The sequence below is a fragment of the Acomys russatus genome, chromosome 25, assembly GCF_903995435.1.
Source record: "Acomys russatus chromosome 25, mAcoRus1.1, whole genome shotgun sequence".
Lineage (NCBI taxonomy): Eukaryota > Metazoa > Chordata > Mammalia > Rodentia > Muridae > Acomys > Acomys russatus.
Window position 1 is genome coordinate 15,304,058 of NC_067161.1, and position 26,847 is coordinate 15,330,904.

The 26,847-nt window shown below is 45.7% G+C and overlaps 1 protein-coding gene across 1 annotated transcript in view; it reads left to right on the forward strand.

The window, feature by feature from the left end:
- The first annotated feature begins 6,890 nt into the window (after nt 1-6,890).
- Fbxw11 (F-box and WD repeat domain containing 11) overlaps nt 6,891-26,847 on the forward strand; it is a 100,299-nt gene continuing 80,342 nt past the window's right edge. The window contains exon 1 of the mRNA XM_051168066.1: nt 6,891-7,095. Coding sequence (XP_051024023.1) covers nt 7,051-7,095 — 45 coding nt within the window. The 5' untranslated portion in view covers nt 6,891-7,050. The remainder of the gene's footprint in view (nt 7,096-26,847) is intronic.

Genomic DNA, 26,847 nt, shown 5'->3' on the forward strand with positions numbered 1-26,847 from the left:
GTTCTGTTGTTTTGGGAATCTCCCTCCATTGTATCTGGTGACCTCACTGAAAAGCCGTCTTTTGGGGGGGCTAAATCTCCGGGAGCTTTTCCCTCAGAGAGGGAAAAGCAAACTACTCTAAACAGCAATAACACCCAACACAATCAGCTACAGAAATGCAAGCAATTGTTGTCAGTTGACAATGATCGTAGATCAGAAAATGGCAAAAAGAGTGTGGTGTGTGCTACACACACACACACACACACACACACACACACACACACACACACACACACACACACTGCTAGTTATCAGAATCAAGTTACAGCCAGGCATGGTGGTGCACATCTTTAATCCCAGCACTCGGGAGGCAGAGGCAGGCGGATAGCCAACCTGGTCTACAAAGCGAGTCCAAGACAGCAGATTCAGGGCCCTTGTCTCATTAGGCTGCATTTCAGCATGGTGCTGAGACGTGTACTGTTCTGTCTCTCCCCTTTCCTTTGCTTGCACTGCTGAGCTGTGCTGTGCCATACTGTGTGCTTGGCACTGGCTCACTCGCTTACACTCCGCTCCTTTCACCAAGGGCTTTTGAGTTTTTCTCAGGTCTGTTTTTACAACTAAACTTCAGTACCTACTCATCTCATCTATCTAATTCTTTTTGCCTGTGTGCATGCCTGAATGCGTGTGTGTGTGTGTGTGTGTGTGTGTGTGTGTGTGTGTGTGACAGAATCTCTCTACGTAGCCCTGGTTGTCCTAAAACTTGTTAAATAGACCAGGCTGCTTCTGCCTTCTAAGTGCTGCAATTAAAGGCGTGTACGACCACACCTGGCTAAATCATTTTTTTTCTCCAACTCCATATTTTTCTGGAAAGAATTTCATCCTATTTTTTTCTTACATCAAGCACACTGAGACAAAACTATTACATATTTCTTGTTTCAAAGTCTTTTTTTTTTTTATTACCACCTTATTACACTTCTCTCCTGAGTGTTGCCATACTTTTTACCTTGTATATGATCATACGCTTTAAGAGAACCTTCTGGATTAAAGTGTGATTACAGTTATTAAACACAATTGGTCAAATAAGCACATTAATATCTGAAGTACAGATTTTACTACATCTTTTAAATACTTAATTTGTTAAGCTCATTTGCATAACATTTCTGCACGTGAATGTTACTTGTTGTTGCTGCTAGAATTTACATTATTTTTTTCTGTTAATAGTAAGAAAACCTGTTCACACATGAGTGTAATTTGTCTCACAGCCATATTATGAGACCTCTTGGAATTTCTTTTTTTTTTTTTTTTTTTTTTTTTCTCCTTTTTTCAGGCTGACACAGGTTTCTCTGTGTAACAGCCCTGGCTGACCTGTTCTCAGTTTGTAGACCAGACTGGCCTTGAACTCACAGAGAACCACCTGTTTCTGCCTCCCAGGTGCTGGGATTAAAGGCACGTGCTACCACTTCTGGCTGCCCTCCTGGAATTTTAGGTTATGTCAAAAATTACACAGTGGGAACTGTCCTGTGTTCCGTCATGTCGGCGTTCATCATCTTGTGGTTCCTAGAGAAGTATTTGAGCTCCGTTCCACAGGGGCTGAAGTTATCAGCTCCTATCTCCTGTACACACTGCTGACCAGGCCCTGTGGCCCAGCCCCTATCCCCTGTACACACTGCTGACCAGGCCCTGTGGCCCAGCCCCTATCCCCTGTACACACTGCTGACCAGGCCCTGTGGCCCAGCCCCTATCCCCTGTACACACTGCTGACCAGGGCCTGTGGCCCAGCTCCTATCCCCTGTACACACTGCTGACCAGGCCCTGTGGCCCAGCCCCTATCCCCTGTACACACTGCTGACCAGGCCCTGTGGCCCAGCCCCTATCCCCTGTACACACTGCTGACCAGGCCCTGTGGCCCAGCTCCTATCCCCTGTACACACTGCTGACAAGGGCCTGTGGCCCAGCCCCTATCCCCTGTACACACTGCTGACCAGGCCCTGTGGCCCAGCCCCTATCCCCTGTACACACTGCTGACCAGGCCCTGTGGCCCAGGCCCTATCCCCTGTACACACTGCTGACCAGGCCCTGTGGCCCAGCCCCTATCCCCTGTACACACTGCTGACCAGGGCCTGTGGCCCAGCCCCTATCCCCTGTACACACTGCTGACCAGGCCCTGTGGCCCAGCTCCTATCTCCTGTACACACTGCTGACCAGGCCCTGTGGCCCAGCTCCTATCCCCTGTACACACTGCTGACCAGGCCCTGTGGCCCAGCTCCTATCCCCTGTACACACTGCTGACCAGGCCCTGTAGCCCAGCCCCTATCTCCTGTACACACTGCTGACCAGGCCCTGTGGCCCAGCTCCTATCCCCTGTACACACTGCTGACCAGGGCCTGTGGCCCAGCTTCTATCTCCTGTACACACTGCTGACCAGGGCCTGTGGCCCAGCTCCTATCCCCTGTACACACTGCTGACCAGGGCCTGTGGCCCAGCTTCTATCTCCTGTACACACTGCTGACCAGGCCCTGTGGCCCAGCTCCTATCTCCTGTACACACTGCTGACCAGGGCCTGTGGCCCAGCTCCTATCTCCTTGTGGGCACCTCCCTTTCAACTTGTTCTTCTTTGGCTTTATCCTAGTCATTCGCTTGAGAGTACAGATCACCCCCCCCCCCCCCACCCCAGAGCAGGGTGGACTTCCAGCCTGTGCAGATTTTCTCTTCTCCAGTATGACCCTGCACCTTGTCATGAACATTGTTGGCTGAGCTTCTCCTATTTTCTTGGTTGTGGAGTTGGAGGCAAGCAGAACATTCGCTCTTCGACCTCCCCTAGAGAAGAATTCTTGAGATGGCAGTTTGTTGGATATGTAGATTCTTCAGCTCCATGCTTTACCACGACTCTGATTGGGCATAAGGTGGGGAGTCCAGAGAACTCCCTTGGCTCTGCCAGACCAGCCTGGCAATCATCTGGTAACACAAAATCTGCCTTCTTCTAAGTGTAACTTCCCTTTCCAAATTAAAAGTTTCTCTACTACATAAAAGGAAAAAAAAAATCACATAGTGACCTACCAGCAAAATTATCATTGTTGTCTTTTTCTTTTACATTTGATTTTTAACTTGTGTGTGTGTGTGTGTGTGTGTGTGTGTGTGTGTGTGTGTATGTAGGTGACTTGGCTGCATGTATATCTGTGCACCCGAAGAGGGAGCTGGATTCCCTGAAACTTGAGTGACAGACAATTATAATTGGTCATGAGGGTTCTTGCTGTGGCAGCAGAGCGTTGCCTGTGGTGCCAAGGCTGGTCTCTAGTTCCTAGGTTCATGCGGTCTTTCTGCCTCAGTTTTCTAGGCGGCTGAAGCTCTTGCTGTGTATCGCCGTGTCCAGGTATTGCTACGTTTCTCTCGGCTTCGGTTCAGTCCTCCTCTGATGTTACTGGCAGCGGTAGAAACCATTTGATTGGTGGGAGGATGGGTTCTTTTTTTTTTTTTTTTTTTCCCCCTTTTTGAGATAGGGATCTCAATATGTTGCTTTTAGGCTGACACAGAAATCCTGCCTTAGCCTCCAAGGAGACTAACCAACCGTAGGTGTGTGCTACCCCAGCCAACTAAAGGACTTTTTAAAATGTAGGTACTAGGAAAACTTGTTTGAAATTTTTTTGTGAAGCATACCACAATGCCTTTCCAACATTGTTTTCTCTTCTTCCTTGTTACTGTTTTCCTGGTGGTGAGAGTTACGCCAACAACTTTGCACCGCATTTACTGAGGCTTTTAAGTGACTATATACCTGCAGAGTAGGGACATCTCGCACGGTTTACCAATTCCTTCCCTAGCCTTTTTTTGCACTAGACATGAAACCCAGGGCATTATACTTCCTGTTTCCTATTGTACTCAAAGAGCACTCTAGCAGGCTCCCTACCAGCTTCTTGGGGGTCATGTGACTAAGTACTGGCCAATGAATGATGAGCAAGAAGGGTGTGCTTCTGAGATAGGTAGTTATCACCTCATACTGTGCTTTCCAGACTGTGCACCATTCAGATAAAGGTTAGCTTACCAATATTGGGTATCACAGGAACAAGATTTGCCTAGTAGTGGGAGTGCTTTGGCTATGGAAACTTAGAATCATGTCAGCTTGCCTAGGCCATTAAGACATTTCTCAGAGCTGGTGCAGTGGTGCACGCCTATAATCTCAGCACTCAGAGAAGCAGAGGCAAGGTGGATCTCTGTGAGTTAAAAGCCAGCCTGGTCTACAAAGTGAGTCCAGGACAGCAAAGGCTACACAGAGAAATGCTGTCTAGAAAAAACAAAACCAGCTGGGTGTGGTGGCGCACGCCTTTAGTCCCAGCACTCGGGAGGCAGAGGCAGGTGGATCACTGTGAGTTCGAGGCCAGCCTGGACTACAAAGCGAGTCTAGGACAGCCAAGGTTACACAGAGAAAACCCTGTCTTGAAAAACCAAAAAAACAAAACAAAACCAACCCCCCCCCCCCCGAAAAAAAATCCCCAACCAAACAAACAAAATGGCCCTGGGTTCAACTCATAGCACTGCCAAAATAAATTAGTTAAAAGATTCACATTTTAGGGAGCTTTGTTTTGTTTTTTGAGACAGGGCTTCTTTGTGTAACAGCCCTAGCTGACTTGGAACTTGCTTTGCAGATTTGGTTGGCCTAGAACTCACAGCGATCCACCTGCCTCTGCCTCCCAAGTGCTGAGATTAAAGGCATGTGCCACCACGCCCACCTGTGTGTGATGATTTTGTGTGTGTGTGTGTGATGATTTTTAAAACAATGAAAATAGTACTGTAGGCTAAAAAAACACATGGGAGGTTCATATTCATCCTGTGACACCCTACACGCTATACCTGTTTGACAGGAGCTGGGGTCTTCCAGGTCTTAGCTGGCTGCTACACTGGGGAACTCCAATGAACTAGGATTTCAGTATTCATAGAACTTCCCACACTCACTATGAACTTTGACATATGACTTGCTTTGGCCAATGGGGCAATCAGAGCTTTTGCAAGCCGCCCTCCAGAGGCTTGATACGTAGCCAGTGGAAAAGAGAGGCCCCAGAGGATGAGAAATCATTCTGAATGTGTTCCCAGCTGATTACAGTCCCATGTATAACCTCAGCTTAGCTTAGCTTATATCACCGTAGTCTGGATGAACTTGGTTAACTTACACAATTGTAAAAATAAATACATAAATAATAAGCCATTGTTATTTTACTCCACCAAGCTTTGGAACAGTTTGTTACGTTGCAATAAGTAACTGAAACAGAAGTTATTTAACCTAACCTCCTCAGTACATTACTGACTGGGAAGAGAGTTTGGCGAACCCCAGACAGCAAGGTGATGGCAGTAACTCTAATGCTGGGCTTTTCCCAGCTGCTCTTCTTTCAGGCTTTTGGTGAAAAGCCACCAGATAAAGAATATAACATTTCAAACTCTAACTGCTGGGGCTTTCTACTGTGATTTGGATGGCTACAGATTACTGAGACACGTTGATCTTTAGAAATGGAAAGAGTTCTAAGTCATAGGGACAGAGAGTTGAAGAAGACCTGAGAAGCAGGCTCTGACACTGTGAAGTGAGCCATGTAAAACCAGCCAGGCCCTTGAGATACTTGCTAATAGCCAGAGCCTGGCCCTCACAGCCAGGTGTCCCGTCAAACACAAACAGCTGCACAGGCCATCAACAGCCGACGAGGTCATTCTGCGGCAGTATCTTATGGATCAAAATAAAAGCAAGTCCACCCCATAATCATTTGTGAACACAGATAAACACATGAGCACTGTCCAAGCCACACGCACAGCTACAGGACTAAAGACTTGAAGCTGGCTAAGACGAGGGGCTGCCATTGAACAGTGCATTAGCTGCAACCCGATACAACTTCCTAGAGTTAAGTCCGAGGCGTTCGATCTTATTACCCGCCCCCCCCCCACTTCCTGACAGTGCCCGCTCCACAGCCTCTTCAAATCCTTTTCTACATTATCTGAGGTTTCTTACTGAGATGCCCATGATTCGTCATGATGTATGTTCTCTTCCGCTTCAGCTAGAAATAACTATCAGCGTGTTCCTGGGGGATTTTGGTTGGAGGGTACTGACAGCCTGGAGGTCACACAGAGGCGGAGTTCACTGGAAGTCTCCAGGTGTGTTCCTTCATAGTATCGCTAACTCTCGGTTAATGTCTGCGGTCTTTCCATTAGAATTAAGCTTCACGAGAACAGGAGTCTCGCCTGTCATGTTCGAAGTTGATTCCCAGTGCTTAGGGGCAGTACTTAGTAAAAACTGAATGCTTAAAAAAATGTCTTCAGAATGAACAGCTTCTTTGGCTCGGCTCCTCCCAGTCAGTGTAGCAGATCTCCATCCACCTGTTTCCAACTCAGTCTCCAAACTCTTCCTCTTGAGATGTCCATCTTTCCTTGGCTGGGTCCTGGGGCTCGCGGGCCCCCCTCCCACACCTGCCAGTGCACTTGGGACCCATCTATCTCAACCACTTGTCCCTACCAAATGCAACACACACGGAGTGGTGGCTCAGCCACCTAGCCGACAAGTGGGCACTGCAGACACCCACTGCGCATGTGCGGAAATCGGTCGTACCCGCAAAGATCTCAGACGAGTGAGGAGTTGCCTCGGAGTTTCCGTCCGGGTCTGGGAAGCCCCCGGCTGCCAGGAAGTCAGGAACGACTAGCCGGAAAGAGACCTCGCGCGCGGGGATTTCTGGGACAAGTAGTCGCGGCACTCTCTAGGCTCTGCTCCGAGCAAGCCCTAGATTCTCCAGGTCTGCACGTCCCACACGCCCAGCCCTGCGCTCCTCTAGGCGCACTGTCCAGCGGCGGGCCCCAGGCAGGAGTGGGCCGGGTGGCTTCTTGCTCCCACAAGGCCGAGCGGGCCGCTGCGGCTACCGGGAGTTGTAGTTCCCGCTGTGCGTCCTGCGTCCGCCGTGGGGGAGGGCGGAGCTGCCGGCGGCCCGGGCGGGCTGGCAGCTAGAGTGGGTGCGAGAGCTGCCTCCACCGCCGCCGCTGCCACCGCCTCCTCCGCCCGGGCCGTTCGCTGCTGTGCGGGGAGAGCGAGGCGGGGCCGCCGGGGCCGCCATGGAGCCCGACTCGGTGATTGAAGACAAGACCATCGAGCTTATGGTGAGTGAGGCCCGCTGGCTCTCCGTTCTTCCGGCCGGCCGGCGGCCCGGGGGCCTGCCCACCTCGGCGTCCGCGCCAGGCCGGCCCTTGCTCCCCGCCGCCCGAGCCCGGCCGGTCCCCTGCTATGGCTCGTTGCTGACGCTCTTGGACCGGCCCGGCCTCCGCTCCACCTCCCCCCGCCCTTAACCCCCCTCCCCGAGGTCCGGCCAGTCTCCGGCGCCCCTGCCTCGCTCCTCCCGGAGCCTCTGCTCACTCTCGCCTTGCCTTCGCACTCTCATTTTGGAAAGGGATTTCTTTTCACTTCCCTGGATTCCTCTGGTCAGGGCCGCAACGCGCTTCCCAGCCGCGTTCGAGCTGAGGCTGATGGTGGTGGGAGGGAGTCCGAGACCAGTTGGGGCTTCTTCGGCCTCCGTAACCTGGCGCGGGGGAGTGGGGGTGGGTCTCAGCACCCTCTACCCAAGCCATGGCTGTGTGGATGCCCGGATAGGCCCCACAGGGCTGGCATGTTGGGGGTGCCCTCGAGTCTGAGGCTGTGCGGGATAAGGGGCCTCTTTTCCGGGCCCCTGTGGTGTCAGGCTTCTTGGACAAAGGGTTTCCTACCCTGCAGTGAAGGATGTTTGTATACCAAGGCCCTAGGTACTCTGAATTCCATCCCCCAGGAGAGGGAAACCATAACTTTATCATTTGGGAAATGAGAAGGGAGGGGGGAAGAGGTCGCCCTCATCACTGCCACCGCTCTTTTAATAATAATAATAATAATAATAATAATAATAATAATAATAATAATAATAATGTCGTGTGTAAGGGGAATTCTTTGCTCACGGAGAAGTAGCCATCCCTTTACTGTTAGAAACCATTGGTAGGTTTCCCCGGACACCCCTAGCCCGTTTCTGACCTCCGATTTGATGCTAGAAGGGTTTTTGGGAACGAGACTATGAGTGAGTGGCTGGGAAAGTGAAGACTTTGCTCATTGGTGGAAGAAATAAAATATGGTTGGTATTACCAACCTGCCAGTGTAAACGTGAGGGAAATCTAGCTGGGCCTAGGAGAGTTCGGAGGAAATCAGCCTCTGCGAATGGACATAGAAAGAGCTTCTTCCTGTGAAAACCCTGACAGTTTCTTTGTATCTCTGCGTATACAGTAACAACTAGTATCTGCTCCACCGTATGGAGGAAAGGTGAAAGACCTGCCTAACTTAGCTAAGCGATTTCTTCGTCAGATTTTCTCCAGTGGGAAGTGCTTAATTGAGTCAGTGATTCCGCTGGGTAGGGTTGGTGACATCAGAGCCTCTTCCCCCATTTAATGCTATAAATAATAAATGGTGATACTGAAAGTCTGTTGGATAGCCTCATGGTTTCTGCGGAGTTGTTATCCAGGGAGTTGAGGTACATGTTTTCAGATGGAAGTATAGTAGCATCAAACAAATACAGAGTAGTCTCATGTCTGCTGGCCTCTGACTGGACTTGTTGAAAATTAGTGGCAAAAACTTGGGGGGGGGGAGAGTGTGAGTGAGAGAGAGAGAGAGAGAGAGAGAGAGAGAGAGTGAGTGTGTGTGTGTGTGTGTGTGTGTGTGTGTGTGTGTGTGTTTGTTTTCAAAGGATTCTGTCATTTGATCTTGAGGTACTGAGGCATATTTCCTTTTCAGCATTAAATTGTTGGCTATGATAGTTTGGGAAACTTCCATAGTGGTTTATTTTAACAAGCTATCTTTAAAAAAATTGTTATTTATGTATTATTCTGAATGAGCACAAGCACTGCAGTGGGCATGTGGAGGTCAGAGGACGACTTTGTAGAGTCATTTCTCTCTTGTGTTTACCGGGGTTCTGGGAGTTGAACTCATGTTGTCAGGCTTATGAAGTCAAGTGCCTTTGGCTGAACCATCTTGCTCTGTTTTGATAGTGTCTTCATACACGGTCCATCTTCTTAAAGATAAACAATGTGTCTGCTTTCATTGTGACTAGTGCTTCATACTGAAACACATTCATTTAAAACAACCAAAATGTCTTCTTTTTCAAAAGAGAAGAAATTCAGTGTAACCAACCCCAGGCTGGTCTTTAAGTATATGACTAAGGAAAGATTCTGGCCCACATATACTGGTTTTCTAAGCTTATTACTAAAAAGAGTTTTGTTTTGAGTGCTGGGGTGCACCGCAGTGGGAGAGCACATGAAGCGCACATGTGCTCTTTAGACTTTGTGTGATAGTGTTTACTATTAAGCTGAAGAGCTGTCAGTCAACTAAAACATAAGTTGGGGTTTAATGTAGGATTCTTTGTTTGTTTGATTTTTGTTTTGTTTGTTTGTTTTTTTGAGACAGGGTGTCTCTGTAACCTTAGCTGTCCTGGACTCTCTTTGTAGATTAGCCTGGCCTTGGACTCTCAGAGATTCACCTGCCTCTGTCCCCCAAGTGCTGGGATTAAAGATGTGCACCACTACGCTTGGCTAATGTAGGATTCTTAGAAATGTAATAATAAAGGGCTGGAGAAGTAGCTCAGTTGCTTGAGTGTTTGCCTTGCATATGTGAAGCCATAGGTTCAATCCCCAGCAGTGTTTAAAAAAAAAATTATCAAGACATACATTTTTGCTGGGCGAGGTGGCGCATGCCTTTAATCCCAGCACTTGGGAGGCAGAGGCAGGTGGATCTCTGAATTCAAGCCCATCTTGGTCTACAAAGTGAGTCCAGGATAGCCAAGGCTGCACAGAGAAACCCTGTCTTGAAAAACCAAAACCAAACCAAAACAAAAAGTAGTAATAAAAAAATGTGGCAGTCATGGTGGCACATGCCTTTTATCCCAGTACTTGGGAAGCAGAGACAGGTGAATCTCTGTGAGCTTGAGGCCAGCCTGGTCTACAAAATGAGTTCTAAGGCCAACTAGGGCTCCACAGAAAAAACCCTGTCTCAAAAAAACCCTAAAAAACAGACAAACAAATTGTAGTGATTAGGCTTGTATTCTAGATCTGATTTATGTGTCTGTGCCTAGATCCTGTTACTTGAGACATTTATAAACTCTGTAGCTACAGTTTTTCCAAATAGTTGATACCTGCTTTTCTTTATGATCTGTTTAATTTATAATCAAGATACTTCTTTGTTGCATATTTTTTGTTTTTGTTTTTTTGAGACAGGGTTTCTCTATGGAATAGCCCTGGCTGTTCTGGAACTTGCTCTGTAGACCAGGCAGGCCTGGAACTCACAGAGATCCACCTGCCTCTGCCCCCTGAGTGCTGGGATTAAAGGAGTGCACCACCATTGCCCCTATTGTTGCACGTTTTAAAATACTACTTTGAGAATGACTTTGTATTTGTTGTGGAATACCAATAATGGAGACTACACCTGTAGTTTATTACAGTACGCACTTTGCTTGAGTTCGTCCCTACCTATCCTGGGGGATGGTTGGAGGAGGAAGATGGTGATAGTAGAATAGTTAAAGTTTCAAAATTCAGATCCCCCCTTTGTGACTAATTGAGGCCCAGATGTGCCACAGGTCCTTCATGGGACTCTGACTTTCATGAGACCTCACAAGTACTCTCCCCCTCTTCACTCTCTCTTCTCTTTTCTCTCTCTCTCCTCATTCTCCTCCCTCTTCTTTCCCATCTCCCTCCTCTCGTTCTTCTTAATGCACTCTCCCTTTCTCCAGATCCCTATCATTTTCTAGGGTCTCATGGAACCCAGGCTGGCCTAGAACTTTGTAGCTGAAGGTGGCCTTGAACTCCCAATCTTCTTGTTTCTACCTTGCAAGTGCTGGGGTTATGGGCTTGTGGCACCATCCTTGACAAGGTGGTAAATGAACTTTTTGTTTTTCAAGACTGGATTTGTAGACCAGGCTGGCCTCAAACTCACAGTGATCCACCTGCTTCTGCCTCCCAAGTGCTAGGATTAAAGGTGTTCGCCACCACGCCTGGCTGGTAAATGAACTCTTGATAGAGACAATGATTTTATATCTGCTGATAGTGAATAATTTAATTGCCATGTGACTTTCATGGCTTTATATTGGCACAGTGCTAGGCCAGCTTTATAGACCTGTTTTCTAGACTTCTTTGTAACAATCAGCTTTATTATGATGAGATATAACAGCAGTGATCCATTTTGGAAATATTCAGAGTTCACCATGCTGTGTGTCTGGTTTGGTGGATTTCACTGGAAAGAATGCAAACTGCATTATGCATCACCCTGAGTTGGTAGTATGAGGTGATGATGCATAGGCATTCCTTAGGAAGCACTCAAGAGCTGCAGGTTGACGGATGGCTGCTCCTCCCGTGAAAAGATAGCAAAATGCTGCTAACACTTTAAGGATACAGGCCAACAGGCAAGGATACAGCCGCCAAGACTGACTACCTAAACTTCATTCCCTAGGACGCACGTAGAGGAAGAAGAGAAGAAATCTCTGGAAATTCCTCCCACCCTTACCTTGGCATGCACTTTCTTTTCTTTTCTTTTCTTTTCTTTTCTTTCTTTCTTTCTTTCTTTCTTTCTTTCTTTTTCTTTTCTTTTCTTTTCTTTCTTTCTTTCTTTCTTTCTTTCTTTCTTTCTTTCTTTTCAAGACAGGGTTTCTCTGTGTAACAGCTTGGCTGTCCTAGACTCACTTTGCAGACCAGGCTGGTCTTGATCTCACAGCAATCCGCCTGCCTCCCCCTCCCAAATGCTGGAATTAAAGGCATGTGCCACCATGCTCAGCTAGCATGTAATTTTAAAGAAGTTTAAGGATGCCGGGCTGGGCGTGGTGGCACGTTCCTTTAATCCTAGCACTCAGGAGGTAGAGGCAGGCGGATTGCTGTGAGTTTGAGGCGAGCCTCGTCTACAAAGTGAGTCAAGGACAGGCAAGGCTACACAGAGAAACCCTGTTTAAGGATGATAATTCAGGCGTGGTGGCGCACGCCTTTAATCCCAGCACTCGGGAGGCAGAGGCAGACGGATTGCTGTGAGTTCGAGGCCAGCCTGGTCTACAAAGTGAGCCCAGGACAGGCAAGGCTAACACAGAGAAAGCCTGTCTTGAAAAACAAACAAACAAACAAACAAACAAACAAACAAAAAACCCCAAAAAACATAGCCGGGCGTGGTGGCGCATGCCTTTAATCCCAGCACTCGGGAGGCAGAGGCAGGCGGATCGCTGTGAGTTCGAGGCCAGCCTGGTCTACAAAGTGAGTCCAGGATGGCCAAGGCTACACAGAGAAACCCTGTCTCGAAAAACCAAAAAACAAACACACACACACACACACACAAAAAAAAAGGATGATAATTCTGTCTCATGGGTGTGAACAAAACTTAGCTAGTTACACTTCTACTGAGTTATTAGTTCCTGAAAGACTCCCCTCTGCTAAATGACCTTAAGTGAGTCATTTCCTTTTTGTTTTTAATCTCTTAAGTGGATGAAGTAGTAAAGACTAAAATATAGTGGTATCTCAGCCATCTTCTTGTCTGGGAAACTTCACCTGTTCCTGATTCTCATAATCGTAACTTTATGGAGTCTTAGCATCATTGCAGAGTTGCAGTTGTGTCTAAACACCTGCACCAGAAGCTGCAGCTAGTGCTCCGTTTACTGCTTCACCACATGCGAAGTGTGTGGTAGCCCCGGCTGGCCTGGAATTCACTCCGTAGATGGCCAGGCTGGCCTTGAACTCAGAGATCTGCCTGCCTCTGCTTTCCAAGTGCTGGGATTAAAGGCACACACCACTTCTGCCTCACATTGTTTTTTAAAACTGCCATGATACCTTTTAAGTCTTTTTTTTTTTTCGAGACAGGGTCTCTCTCTGTGTAGCCATGGCTGTCCTGGACTCGCTTTATAGACCAGGCTGGCCTCGAACTCACAGCAACCCACCAGCTTCTGCCTCCCAAGTGCTGGGATTAAAGGCGTGCCCCACCACGCCTGGCCTTTTAAATAACTTTAACACAAAGGTGTATATAGAAGAAAAAGACTGGTGAGAGAAAATGGAAGGTGGTGTGTGGCACTCATGATATGCATCGACATTTAACCATCTTTACAGACGCACATAGATGCAGATTGATTTATGCATCCTAGACCCATCGATTAGCCAAGAACTGAGGAAGCCACTTTCCTGTTATATCTGTTGCTGAGAATAGTTAGTTAAGCTGCCAGCATTTCCTGACCTTAGGAAGTGTGATTTAACTAGCAGAAAGGGCATAGGCTGTAGGGCAAAACACCTGATTTTTGTCAAAGCTCTGCAATTCTGCAATGATGTTAAGACTCCGTAAAGTTAAGATTATGAGAACCGGGACTAGGTGAAGTTTCCCAGACAAGATGGCTGAGATACAGAGAGTAGTCCACCCCTAAGTAAACCGCTATTACAGGAGCTTACTTGCTGTGTGACCTTAAAGGAAGCCTAATAAGGCATGTAGAAGCCTGATTATCCTTCTGAGTCAATGGGAAGGTTTCAAGAGACATGTACTTGAAAGGGCTTTACAGAGGGGGCAGCCTTACTATGGTACCTGAAAGCCAGGGACCCCTTTTTTATTCTAATGTTTGAGACCGTTGCTAAGTTGGTCAGGCTGTGTCAGTCTCCCCGCCTCCCGTGCTAGGATTACGGGCATGGCTGATGCTTTTTTAAAGAAAACATTTTATTATTGTGTATGCATATGCGTGACCTGTGTGTATGTGAGTGTTTGTGTGTTGTGAGTGCCATGGGTGTTCGTGTGGACAGGACAAGTTGTGGAGTCATTCTCTGTTCACACTTTGTGGGTTCCAGGAGCTGACCTCGCATTGCTGGGCTCACATGGCAATCTTATTTACCGTCGGGGCCATCTTGCAGACCTAGCTTTTTTTTTGTTTAACTTTAGAAACATTTAAAAAAAAGTGGTTTAAAATTTTTGAGACAGGTTTCACTTCGTAACCCAGGTTAGCCTTGAACTCGTTAGCTTAGGCTGGCCTCAAACTCACGTCTTCTTGCCTCATCCTCCCATGTTGCTAGGATAGGTGTGTGCCACCATGACAAGCCTTGGGGGGGGCTGCATTTCTTTATTGTTATTATCTATTTATTTAGTTTTTTTGAGACAGGGTTTCTCTCTGTAGCCTTTGCTGTCCTGGGCTTGCTTTGTAGACCAGGTTGTCCTTGAACTCACACAGATCGATCTGCCTCCCCAAGTGCTGGGATTACAGGCATGTGCCACTGCGCCCAGCTCTAGACCTGCATTTTATAAAGCAAAATCAGGACAGATGGTGTGGGAAAAGTTAACTTTTTTCCCCCATGAGTTGTGCATGTGTTTATTTGTAAAGCTATTTGCATGTATGTGCATTTATTTTTAGAGGCCTAACATTTAGTTGTTTTTAGTCCATAGATATAGTGAGTCATTCTGAGGGAAATGATACATTTACAGTATCCACAATGGTTTGGAAAATATGGGAGGTACATGATGTTTAGTGGGAACTATCAGTTATTCTGATCAGATCTGTGTAGCGACAGAGAAAAATGCCTACCTCCACCCCAGCTTGTGTTGGGCAGGAGACTGGCCATTAGTGTGTGTGAGCATTGGCTGTGCTGACTAAGGTTTCACTGGTTTAGGGTGTTCTGTGCAGTGAAGGTTTTTGATTCTTGGCAGAGCTGGTGATTCTGGCTACTATTTGAATAAGCCGTGTTTCCTTCCAGGTTGAATTGTTGTTAATTGAATTAGTTGACAATAGGGGAAAACCTGTTGGTCAAGAAGAGCTCCCTTCTGTTAAGTTTCTGCTTGATCACAATTGCTTAACAGGAAGTTTGTCTTTCTAGGCAAATGAGAGACAGACTGGGAGGACCTGACAATCCAGTTGCTGTGTCTAACCTTGGCCTTACTGTTTTAGCAAATGTTAACTTTAAAAAAAAAAAAAAAAAAAGATTTATTTATTTATTTAGCTTGGCAGTGGTGGTGCACGCCTTTAATCCCAGCACTCGGGAGGCAGAGGCAGGCGGATCTTTATAAATTCTAGGCCAGCCTGGTCTACAAAGTGAGTCCAGGACAGCTGCAGCTACACAGAGAAACCCTGTCTCGAAAAACAAAAAACAAACAAACAAAACCCCCAAAAAACCAAAACAAAAAACAAGATTTATTTATTTGTTATTATTATACAGTGCTCTGCCTGTGTGCACATCTGCAGGCCAGAAGGGGGCATCAGATCACATTATAGGTGGTTGTGAGCCACCATGTGGCTGCTGAGAATTGAACTCAGGACCTCTGGAAGAGCATACAGTGCTCTCAAGCTCTGAGCCATCTCTCCAGCCCCAAATGTTAACTTTTGTGTAGAGTTTTGTGATGTCAGCAGGAAGATTGTTTAGAAAATTCCTTCTTATGGTTAGGCAACATAAAGGCCTTCACAGGCCAGAGTGCTGTGAGGTAGAAATTAATAAGACATTAACAAGAAAAATGGAGGAGAAAAGGGAAAATGCTCGCTTGTGAGTAAGAAGTGAGCAGATATAATGTGGGAACTGGTTTCCAGGAGAAACACCCTGCTTTACAGAAGGGAAAGCCAAGTGTGGGCTCTACACAACACCTTTTTAACTTTTTAGAAATTAAGCCGAGAACATATAGCAACTTGAAAGAACTGACTGCTCTTCCAAAGGACCTGAGTTCAATTCCCACAACCACATGGTGGCTCACAACCTTCTATAATGTGATCTGGGATCCTCTTCTGGCCTGCAGGTGCACATGCAGGCAGACCACTGTATACATAATAATAGATAATAAATCTTAAAAAAAAAAAAAAAAAAAAGAAATGATAATACAACTAGGCATGGTGGTGCACGCCTATAATCCCAGCACTCAGGGAGGCAGAGGCAGGTGGATCTCTGTGAGTTTGAGGTCAGCTTGGTCTACAAGTGAGTCCAGGACAGCCAAGGCCACACAGAGAAACCTTGTTTAGAAAAACCAGAATAAAGGCCTGGAGAGATGGCTCAAAGGTTAAGAGCACTGGTTGCTCTTCCAGAGGTCCTGAGTTAATTGAGTTCAATTCCCGGCAACCACATGGTGGCTCATAACTATAGTGGGATCTGGTGCCCTCTTCTGATGGGCAAGCACACGTGCAGGCAGAATATTGTATACATAATAAATAAATCTTAAAAAAAAAAAAGTGATAATACCTGAGAGGCAGAAGCTGGTGGATCTCTATGAGTTTGAGGCCAGCCTGGTCTACTGTGCAAGTTCCAGGACAGCCAAGGCTACACAGAGAAAACCCTGTCTCAATGCCCCCCACCTTCACCCCACCCCCAAATGATAAAGTATACCTTGGTTGTCTGTGAAGAGACAAGGAGAACTCAGTCCTCACTCTCTTAGCCTTCACTTGTTAATCTTCTGCAGAGCTCGCCACCAGTTAGGTATTGTCCAGAACTTCTTTGAAGGAAGGGTGAAAAATTAACTCACCAGGACAGGCAAAGGCCAGAGAGGATTCGGCAGCGTGAGAACGGAGTTGGCTGTTTGCTGTGTCCTGTCTTGCAGTTTGGTTGTAAGTTGAACTTTGAAAAAGCAGAGTATGTTCTTTTAGCAACTAGCTACAGTGTCGTTCACTGGATACTTTTGTCACACCTGGATTTCCAGTCTAATTAATTAATTAAGACAGGTTTCATGTATCCTAGGCTGGCCTTGAATTTGCTGTGTAGCCACAGATGCCCTTGAACTTCTGATCCTCCTGCTCCCACCTCCAGAGTCCTGGGCTTACAAGGATATGCACCTGGTTAATGCAGTGCCAAGGACAGACCCTGGGACTTTGAATGCCAGGCAAACCCTCTGTAACTGAGCCACATCCTCAGTTGGCATTCTGACTCAGTGACATCAGCTAGTGAGAAACAGCTTGGCCTTTTTTTCTTTTGGTGTGGTGCTTTACTTGCATGCTTGCTTCAAGTCGTGAGGACTGTGGTGTTTGCATCTGGTCAACTGTGGTACAGTTACTCACAGACAGGGCATTCAGTGCCCAGAGTGTGAAAATCAGTACACCCGTCATCATCACCGGCTCTGTTGGTGCATCTGAGAAGTTAGGTCACTTGAGTTGAGAAGGGAACGTAATTTGCTACTAGCACAGAAGAGGACTCCGCTCTGCTGTGACATTAGTGCTTGGGACCTTGGAAGTGCATACCTCTTTGGTAATGGGGTGCCTTTTAATGTGGAATAATTTGTGGAGTTTGCTCTTTCTGTCACCAGGCTGAAATTCTCACCCTTGTGTAATTTTGTAGTTCTTATTAACTTAGGGCCTTTTGAAATTATTTATTTCTTCTGTCCTGAGAATAATGGGTTTTCTGACCCTTGTACTTAAGAAGCAGCTGCGCTTTGTGAAAATGGTGTGAGCTTTACCTCCTTTAGATGGGGGACTTGAGAAGTTCTTGTGAATTAGTATGGGTTCTCGTGCGTGTGCCTCTCCCTCCCTCCCTCCCTCCTTCCCTTTCTCTCTCTCTCTCTCTCTCTCTCTCTCTCTCTCTCTCTCTCTCAACAGGGTTTCTCTGTGTAGCCCTGGCTGTCCTGGAACTCATTCTGTAGACCAGGCTGGCTTCAGCTCAGATCTACCTGACTCTGCCTCTGAGCTGGGATCAAAGGTGTGCGCCACTACCTGTTTTAAAAATGGTCATTAATGTACAAGGCTTGGCTCATCAGCAGCCCTTAGGTATTTAATACTGCAGGAACACTTTGGCAGTAGTGTGACAAGTAAATTCAGTCTTCATTTTCTTGTTGGTCGTCTGTCCTATTTAGTGTCTTTTTTTTTTTTTTTTATAGTTTGTTAGAATTTGCAGTCTATGTTAATAGGATTTGTATTGACTGTAATGTTTATAAATTTACAAACTAATGTTTGTAAATTATTGATTAGTGTTCTTTATTGTTTCTTTGGTTTACTTGATTAGGTATTGTGGGGTATTGGCCTTTTTGAACTGTAAATTCACACTTATATTGTCATATATTTAAGAATGTTCTGTTTTCCAGTTGAACATCAATGTTTGAGTAACATAATGTAGGTTTGATGTCTTTTCAGCAGCAGACCAAATGATTTCCTTGCTAGGTATGTCAGTAAATATTGGGAGATATTTAAACTCTCACTTATTTTCATTTTGGCTGGCAAACTGCTTTTGTAATGGTGGAAGAGCTGTCCTAGAAACCTGACAGGAGGTTCATTGTATTGAATGATCAGGGACAGTTTATGTGGACCGTTGAGTGAGTTTTTAGTTGCTCTCATTTGTAGATTGTTTGGTATTTATCATGAGTAAACACTAACATTAGCCGTATTCATTATTTGTCATGTAGAATCCTTCTGTCTGCTGAGGTGAGGGGTACTGCTCCAGGCCCTTCATGTCCGCGGTCTGTGCTTCAGACCTACCATTCCATCGGCCCATATTTCCCTTCTTGGTGGCTGTCATTTGCCGCTGGTGCCATGGTGGGTGTATGGATTGCTCTCTGTCTTCCAACAGTTGCCGAAGTGCATGTTTGGGATTTTGTTGAAGAAAGCTGGATACAGTAAACGGAAAGGATCTTGGAAGATGCTTGACTGCTGTCTTTTCTCAGACTAGTCTGAAAGGGAGTGCCCCATTCATTCAGTGGTGGATCTGAAGTACAAAATGCTTCCCAGGTAAGCCATTGCCCGTGTTGCTTTGTTTTGTGGAACTCACCTCACTGAAAGAAACTTTAAAAAAATCTTCTCAAAGGTGGATATTGTGGCTCACACCTGTAATCCCAGTCTTTGGGAGGGTCAGGCAGGAGGAGGATTGCTATAGGTTGGAGGCCAGCCTGGGCTACAGAGTGAGCCTGGTGTTTCAAACAACAACAAACCTTTTCTTTTCCCCCATTGCTAGGAAAGACATATTGGATATACTAGAAAGACATTGGATATTTGTGTTTAGTGTCGTGTGTGTGTGTGTGTGTGTGTGTGTGAGAGAGAGAGAGAGAGAGAGAGAGAGAGAGAGAGAGAGAGAGAGAGAGAGAGAAGGCGCTATGGCAGAATTACCAAAAAAACCCTGCATAAATGTAAGAAGTACAGTTATGGGCTTAAATATCTTCTAGTCAGAATCTGAGGACTTTGGGGTGTCAGGGGCTGGCGTCTAAAACAAGTGGCCGTTTTCCTGAGTGATTAATTGTTGCTACCGAGCCAGATTATTTTTGTAGATGCCATGTGAAATGGTGGTCTGTCGTGAGGACTCCTGCTCTAGAGGGTCTTGTCAGGAGCAGGCACTCTCTGCAGCAGCTGTTGAGAGCATTGCTAACCTGGCATGTTTCTTTAGACACATGCTTCCCTTGGATTTCACACAGTGGGATGACATGCAGATGTTCTGAGGAAGGAAGAGCAGGCTGCCTAGTGCATACACTAGTAAATGGCAGAGCCACATTCTGCCCTGGATCTTTATGTTCAGTGAAGTTTGTACTTAAGCCTTTTGGATTTTCTTTTCCTTTTTTGTTTTTTGTTTTTTGTTTTTTGTTTTTTGTTTTTTTGTTTTTTGTTTTTTAAACAATGTGTGTGTGTGTGTGTGTGTGTGTGTGTGTGTGTGTGTGTGTGTAGGTGCTCATTGTGTCTTTTTTCTGGGTTGACGGTTGAATATGAAGGCCAGGTTGATGGCAATCGTCTTTCTCCTTTTTTGTTTTGTTTTGTTTGTGTTGTTTTTCAAGACAGGGTTTCTCTGTGTAGCCTTGGTTGTCCTGGTCTCACTTTGTAGACCAGGGTAGCCTCGAACTCACAGAGATCTGCCTGCCTCTGCCTCCCTGAGTGCTGGGATTACAGGCATGCACCACCACATCTGGCTCTCTTCATTTTTTTTCTTTTTAAAATTATTTTTATGTGCATTGGTGTTTATCCACATGTCTGTGTGATACAGTATGTCTGTGTGCAGGTGTCAGACCCCATGGAACTGGAGTTACAAACAGTTGTAAGCTGCCATGTGGGTGCTAGGAATTGGATCTGGGTCCTCTGGAAGAACAGCCAGTGTTCTTAACCACTGCTCCAGCCCCGAGTGTCTTTCTCAATAGCTCTTTTTCTCCCTCAAGACAGATTTCTCTGGGTAGCCTTGACTGTCCTGGACTGGCTTTGTAGACCAGGCTGGCTTCTATCTCACAAGATCCACCTACCTCTGCCTCCTCAAGTGCTGGGATTACAGGAGTGCATGGCTGTGCCTGGCTGGTCTCAATAGCTCTTCTACATTATTTTTGAGATAGGGTCTCCTGATGAACCCAAGCTCACTGGTTTTGCTATACTGGTCAGGAGACCAGTGTTCAGATAATATGTGTCACCTCAAGCTTTGTGGTGATTTTTATTTATTTATTTTTGTTGTTTTAATTTATGTGGGTAAGGATCAAATCAGGTCCTCATGCTTGTGCCACAAGTACTCTATTGACTGAGTCATCTCCAGCCCCTCACAGTGGGTTTTCACTTGAAGAACACATGCTAGCTCATTGTCTGGCATGATATTTGTCCTAGTCAGGATTACTATTGCTATGATGAAACATCATGACCAAAAGCTGTTTGCTTTCACATCACTGTTCATCATTGACAGGATCTCAAACAGGGTACGAGCCTGTGCAGAGGCCATGGAGGAGTGCTGCTTACTGACTTGCTGCTCATGGCTTGCTCACCCTGCTTTATTATAGAACCCAGGACCACCAGGGTGGCCCCACTTACAAAGGGCCAAGCCCTCCGCCATCAGTCACTAATTAAGAAAATGCCTTCCTTATGGGCTTGCCTATAGCCCAATCTTATGGATGCATTTTCTCAGTGGAACCTCCCTCCTGTCTAGTGACTCTAACTTGTGTCAAGTTGACATAAACCTAGCAACACAGTATTTTGGTAAGTTCTGGTGTTCTGCTTCCTTTGTGAAAATTCAGCAGCTCTTAAGTCAGTTCTTCGGGTGAATATGAAAGTAATTAAGGAACACGAGAGAGGCACAGTACATTAAAATGCAATGTGTTACGTACAGGGAACTCCAGTGAATTCAACTCATTCCTTTTTGGTATTTATTGCTTTACTCAGCTTACAGCTCACATGCATACACTTCTTTTGACCTGTCATCTGTCAGCCTGACAGGATAGGTCAAGTAATTCTTGAAAACACAACTTTTTCATTATTTAACATTCCTTCTAGATTGTTTACACCCTATACTGTTTTAAAACTTTCTGTTATAGACTGACATTCTGACTTCTTTGAATTGGATTTCTTTGTGTTTGCTAATATTCTATTTCCCATCCCACCTTAAGAGCTGTGGTTGTTGGCTGGTGTAGTAGAAAGAAGAGCAGGTAATAGTCACTGGGCACTTATTCTCCATAAAGATTAGTCTAGTTAGTTGTTTTTTTCCTGCACACTCCCCCCTTTTGTTTTAGTCTAGTTATTTTACATATGAACTCATTGTATCCTTACAATAACCTGGGAAGGTGAGAGCCCTTGGTGTTTCATTGCTGAGGGAGCCAGTGGATAGAGTGGTTACATACTGTGCTCAAGAGCAGAGATGAGAGAGGAATCCAGGCCGCATGGTTCAGAGAATGCACCTCTGTCCTCTGTGCTCTTGTTTAGAGCCATATCCGGTCATGAGCACACAGGCCAAAATCTTGCCTAACACTGTATACAGTTTTCTTACTTTTAGAAATAATTGAAGCTGGGTGTGGCAGCTCCCGCACCTGTAATCCCAGGTGGGAGGCTGGTTGTGAGTTCCTAAGCCAGCCTGGGCTGTAGAGAACGATACTGTCTCAATAAAAAACAAGAGGAGACAGCTGGTAGATGTTTTACCCTTGAAAAAGTCTAGTTCTCAGGTTCCATTAACCACCTAGGCTCTCAGGTCTTTCCCAAGAAAACCCTAATAGTGTGAGTCTGAGATCGTTTTTCAGAACAGTGCTGTGTCGTTAACCGTCTGCCATGATCAAGATGTTTGAAATCTGTGCTGGCAATTAGCAATCGCCAAAGTGTTTGCTTTCTGCTTTTTGTTTTTGAGACTGGGTCTTGCCTCATAGCCCTGGCTACATTGAGCTTGTGATCCTCCTGTGTAGTCATCTGGAATGCTAGGATTACAGGTGTGTGTCAGCGTATTGGCATATGTAACAATTTTGAAATGTGACTAAATTTATGTTTAAATAGCCACATGTAATTTTAGAATTTGTCGTCATTCAAGGTGATGTCTTTAGCACCCTCCGATCCTGTTACTGTGCTCAAAGTGTGTCTTTATCCTAGAGCTGGGTAACGGTAGCAGCTTTACAACACTGTAAGGCCAGAACTAACTTATAAGTTCACAGTGATTGCATGTATATTGGCACGATCAGTATATTCTTGTCTTTCCTCTTTTGAGACAGAGTCTCATGCAGCTAGCTCTCGGGCTGGCTTTGCACCCACCACATAGCTGAGGACGGCCTTGAGCTTGTTTGGGATGTTTCTGCATGCACTTGCAAGTGCTGAGAATTACTGGCTTGTACAACTATACAGTTTTCTTTGGTGGTGGGCACCAAACCCAGGGCTTCTGTACGTGCTAGGCAAGCACTCTACCATTAGCCCAAGTATTCTCTCAAGAAAGATTTGCTTGATGCTAATTTATATGCTAATTTAGTTCTGAGGGGCCTGTGGGCTCCACCCAATATGACTGCAGCATTCTTTCTGTCGGTAAACTGCCTAGCAGGACGGGCCTTTGGGGCCCTTTGGGGCGGGTGTTGAACAGCCTTTTCCCAGGGTTCCTATGGCAGCCGCCCTGCATGTCAGACATTCCCATTACCATTCACGACAGTAGCAAAATTGCAGTTATGAAGTAGCAACAAAAATAATTTTATGGTTGGAGTTTAGAACCTGTATTAAAGGGTCACAGCAGTAGGAAAGTTGAGGGTCACTGGCCTAGCAGGCCATATCATGGGCCCAGTCTGTTAGTCTGCTAAGGAAGATGTCTGCTGGATGGGTAGAGACAACCTCCCCCCCCCTTCCACTTTCCAAATTCCTTTCTAATTAAGGCATTCAGGGTTTTGGGTTTTCCTCGCCCCCCTTGCCTTTATTTTTGGTTTTGAGTTAGGATTTTGTATGTAACCCAGGCTGGGCAGGAACTCCTTCACCATCCTTGGTGCTGCATTTAAGCTGCTACGGAGCAACTGGGGCCTTTAACATATTCGGCTTGAATGTACTTTTGACTTAGAAGTCTGAGAAGTCCTTTCTCTCTCTCTCTCTCTCTTTCTCTCTTGCATGTGTATGTGTGTTAAACATTCACGTGTATATCCGTGTGTGTGTGTGTGTGTGTGTGTGTGTGTGTGCGCGCGCGCATGTGTGTTCATGCAGAGGCCGGAAGTCGATGTCAGATGTCTTTCTCCATTACTTTCCACTTTATTTACTTAAGTTCTCATTACTGTAAGTTTCTCTGAATCCAGAATGTATGGATTGGCTAGTCTAGTTAGCTAGCTTGTTCCAGGGACCTGGTTTCCACCCACCCGTGCTGGGATGCAGACTCCTCTCCTCCAGCTTGGAGGAAAAGAGGCGCTCCCCACCCCCAGCCATTTTTCCACCTCTGGCCCCTGATTTTGCATCGAGTTCCTTTGTCACTGCTGTGACCCATTTTCTGCCCACTTTCCGCTCGTAAGGAGATAGTTGACTTACTAAGCTTGTGTAACTTGGTCATATAGAGTGCTGTAAATAGGACCATACTCAGAGGACCACGCCCCAATGGTACATTCTCTTGGCATTACAGCGTGCTGTTCAGTGGAGCTTGGTTGCAGCCTACTGAGTCGTTACTTTTCTTTTTTTTCCCTTCTGTTCTTGAAGTGGAAAAGGTAACACAGTGAATTGGTATTTCAGGAAGTTACCTTGGCAAGTGGATGCAGGATGAGAGACTAAAAGCCGAGACTTGGGCTTAGTGAGCAGTGCTAAAAGTGAGCTGGAGGGCTTATATACAGGCTGTGGCTTTGTGAAAATTGTAGGTGGTGGGTCTACAGAGCTTAGGGGTTGGTTGTTGTTGTTTTAATTTATTCTTAGTTCATGTGCATTGGTGTTTTGCCTGCATGTATGTATGTCTGTGTGAGGGTGTCGGAGCCTCTGGAACTAGAATTACAGACAGTTGTAAGCTGACGTGTGAGTCTGGGAATTAAACCTAGGTCCTCTAGAAGAGCAGCCAGTGCTCTCAACCACTAAGCCATTTCCAGTCCAGGGATTGGTTTTAGTAGCAGGGCAATTGAGAAGTAATATCATGAGTTTTTTCTTTTGCCTTGAGCCCTTGGGTAGATGTTTGCTTTCTTCCTCAGGATGGGTAATACTGTAATAAAACATGAGATTAGGGGAGAAGAAAGCATGAGTTTATGTTGGGCAAGATTACTAATGAGTTGGATTCGCCCATAGAGGTATGTATGCAATATTGGTCTGAGCTCACCAAATAGTGAAATTTCAGAGCCTTTGCCTTCATGTAGTAACTTTTTTATTTGTTTGTTTTTTGTTTTTTTGAGACAGAGTTTCTCTGTGTAGCCTTGGTTATCCTAGACTTGCTTTGTAGACCAGGCTGGCCTTCAGCTCACAGCAATCCGCCTGCCTCTGCCTCCCAAGTGTTGGGATTAAAGGCATGTGCCACCACAGGGTTTCTCTTTGTAACTTGGCTGTCCTGTACTTGCTGTAGACTACTTTGGTCTCGAACTCACAGCGATCCACCAGCCTCTGCCTCCCGAGTGCTGGGATTAAAGGCATGTGCCACCACCACTCGGCCAACTTTTTAAGTAGAATTATGAGGTTACTCAAACACAGACTGTGTCTGGGAATGCCAGCATACAGGAATGGACTGTGATGTTGACCAGGAGGTGTGGTCACACTTCTCTCTCATCAGATTTCCCAACAGCCCTCTCATTCCTGTTTCCAGTCCATTGATGAGATCATCACACTTAGTTGGGATTTTCTCTCTCACTCCAACTGGCTAATCAATAAAGGCTCAGTTTTTTTTTTAATTTATTTATTATATATCTAGTGCTCATCAGATCATATCATAGATGGTTGTGAGCCACCATGTGGTTGCTGGGAATTGAACTCAGGACCTCAATTTTATTTTATTTTATTTTTTGGTTTCTCAAGACAGAGTTTGTCTGTGTAACAGCTCTGGCTGTCCTGGAACTGGCTCTGTAGACCAGGCTGGCCTCGAACTCACAGAGATCCACCTGCCTCTCCCTCCCAAGTGCTGGGATTAAAGACATGCCCCACCACTGCCCGGCTCATTCACTCAATTTTAATTCTGCATCTGGTTACTAAAACAAGAGAAAAATAACCTGAGAAAAGATGGCAAAGAGATATCTGTCCTCCTAGATAGCCTCAATTCTGAGTGTTTTTCACCTAGCTCTGGTGAGTGCAACTATAGTATTTTAAAAGACATTTTAAACATCACAACATGAAGCCTAAATACAAGTCAGCTATTTTATCTACTTGTCAGTTAAAGAAACAGCTGTTCGAGTGCTGGAGCCAAAATTAGCTGTGTGGGACTAACTGAGAAGCTATGTTGGCCTCTGGTGTAGCACTTCCTTCAGGGAGTTAATTTTGAGACAAAGTCTCCCTGTGTAGTTCATGCTGACCTCAAGTTTCACCACTAAGTGGTGGTTCTCAACCTTCCTAATGCAGTGACCCTTCAATACAGTTCCTTATGGTGAGGTGACCCCGCCACCCATTACATTGTTTTGTTGCCTCTTCATATCCATAATTTGGCTACTGTAATAAAGTGTGATGTAAATATCTGATGTGCAGCCCCTTGACCCACAAGTTGAGAACCACTGCTTTAGAGGATTAAAAAAAAGAGAGAGAGAGATTTATTTGTTTTTATGTTATGTGTATTGGTGTTTTTGCCTGTATGTATGTGTACCACATGTGTGCAGTGCCCACAGAGGCCAGAAGAGGAGGTAGAGATGGTTATGAGCTGCCATGTGGGATCTGGGAACTGAACCTGGGTAAGAGCATCAAGTGCTCCCAACTGCTGAGTTAGTTCTCACACCCTCCTTAAGGGACCCCCCCCCCCCAGGGTTTCTCTGTGTAGCCTTGGCTGTTCCTGCACTTACTTTGTAGACCAGGCTGGCCTTGAACTCACAGAGATCCCCCTACCTCTGCCTCCCAGAGTGCTGGGGTTACAGGCGTGTGCTACCACCCCCGGCTCTCCTTAAGGGACTTTAAAAAATTATTATTATAGTTCTTTTTTTAGACATACACATTTATTTTATTACACATAAATAAAATAAACTACATACAGCAGAAAAAACCACAAAGCAATCAGGAATTATATACATGTTACATTTATAGTGATTTAGCTATTTGTATTTGGCAAACTTGAAGTAAACATATTTCCTATCTTGATGAGTTTAAAATTCTGAATGAAAATCACTATCTACTATATCTCATCTCTATCAACTTAAAACAGTTATCAGATCTAAAAACATCTTAACCCCTAAACAACTAAGCTTAATTGTAAGACTAAACTATCTGGTCTTCAAGCCCATCAGAGACTTGAGAAGGAATAAAACTTAATTAGCTGAGTGGACTGGAAGTTCAGATTAGCAGCTTCCAAAATGAAAAAAATGACAGATACAGTTTACTGCCTGAAAAGCCACCCAAAACTCTCTATAACATTGGAGCATCCTCTTCTGCCTTGGGGCCCAGTATATCTGACAGACATATTTGGGAGGCAGGAACTATTGAGTATTGAGGACTTGCTTACCCTGTCTTGGCAGAGTTTCGCTGCCAACTCTGCCTGCATCCAAGCTTGCCCATTTTTAGGCAGAATTCTGTCAGTGGCAGAAACAAGGACATTTTTCCTAGTGGCTGGTTTGCCATATTTGAAGCCATCTCCATAAGGAGGTTCTTTGATGCTCATCATCTTCTTGAGGAAGGCTGTGTTGCCAGGAGT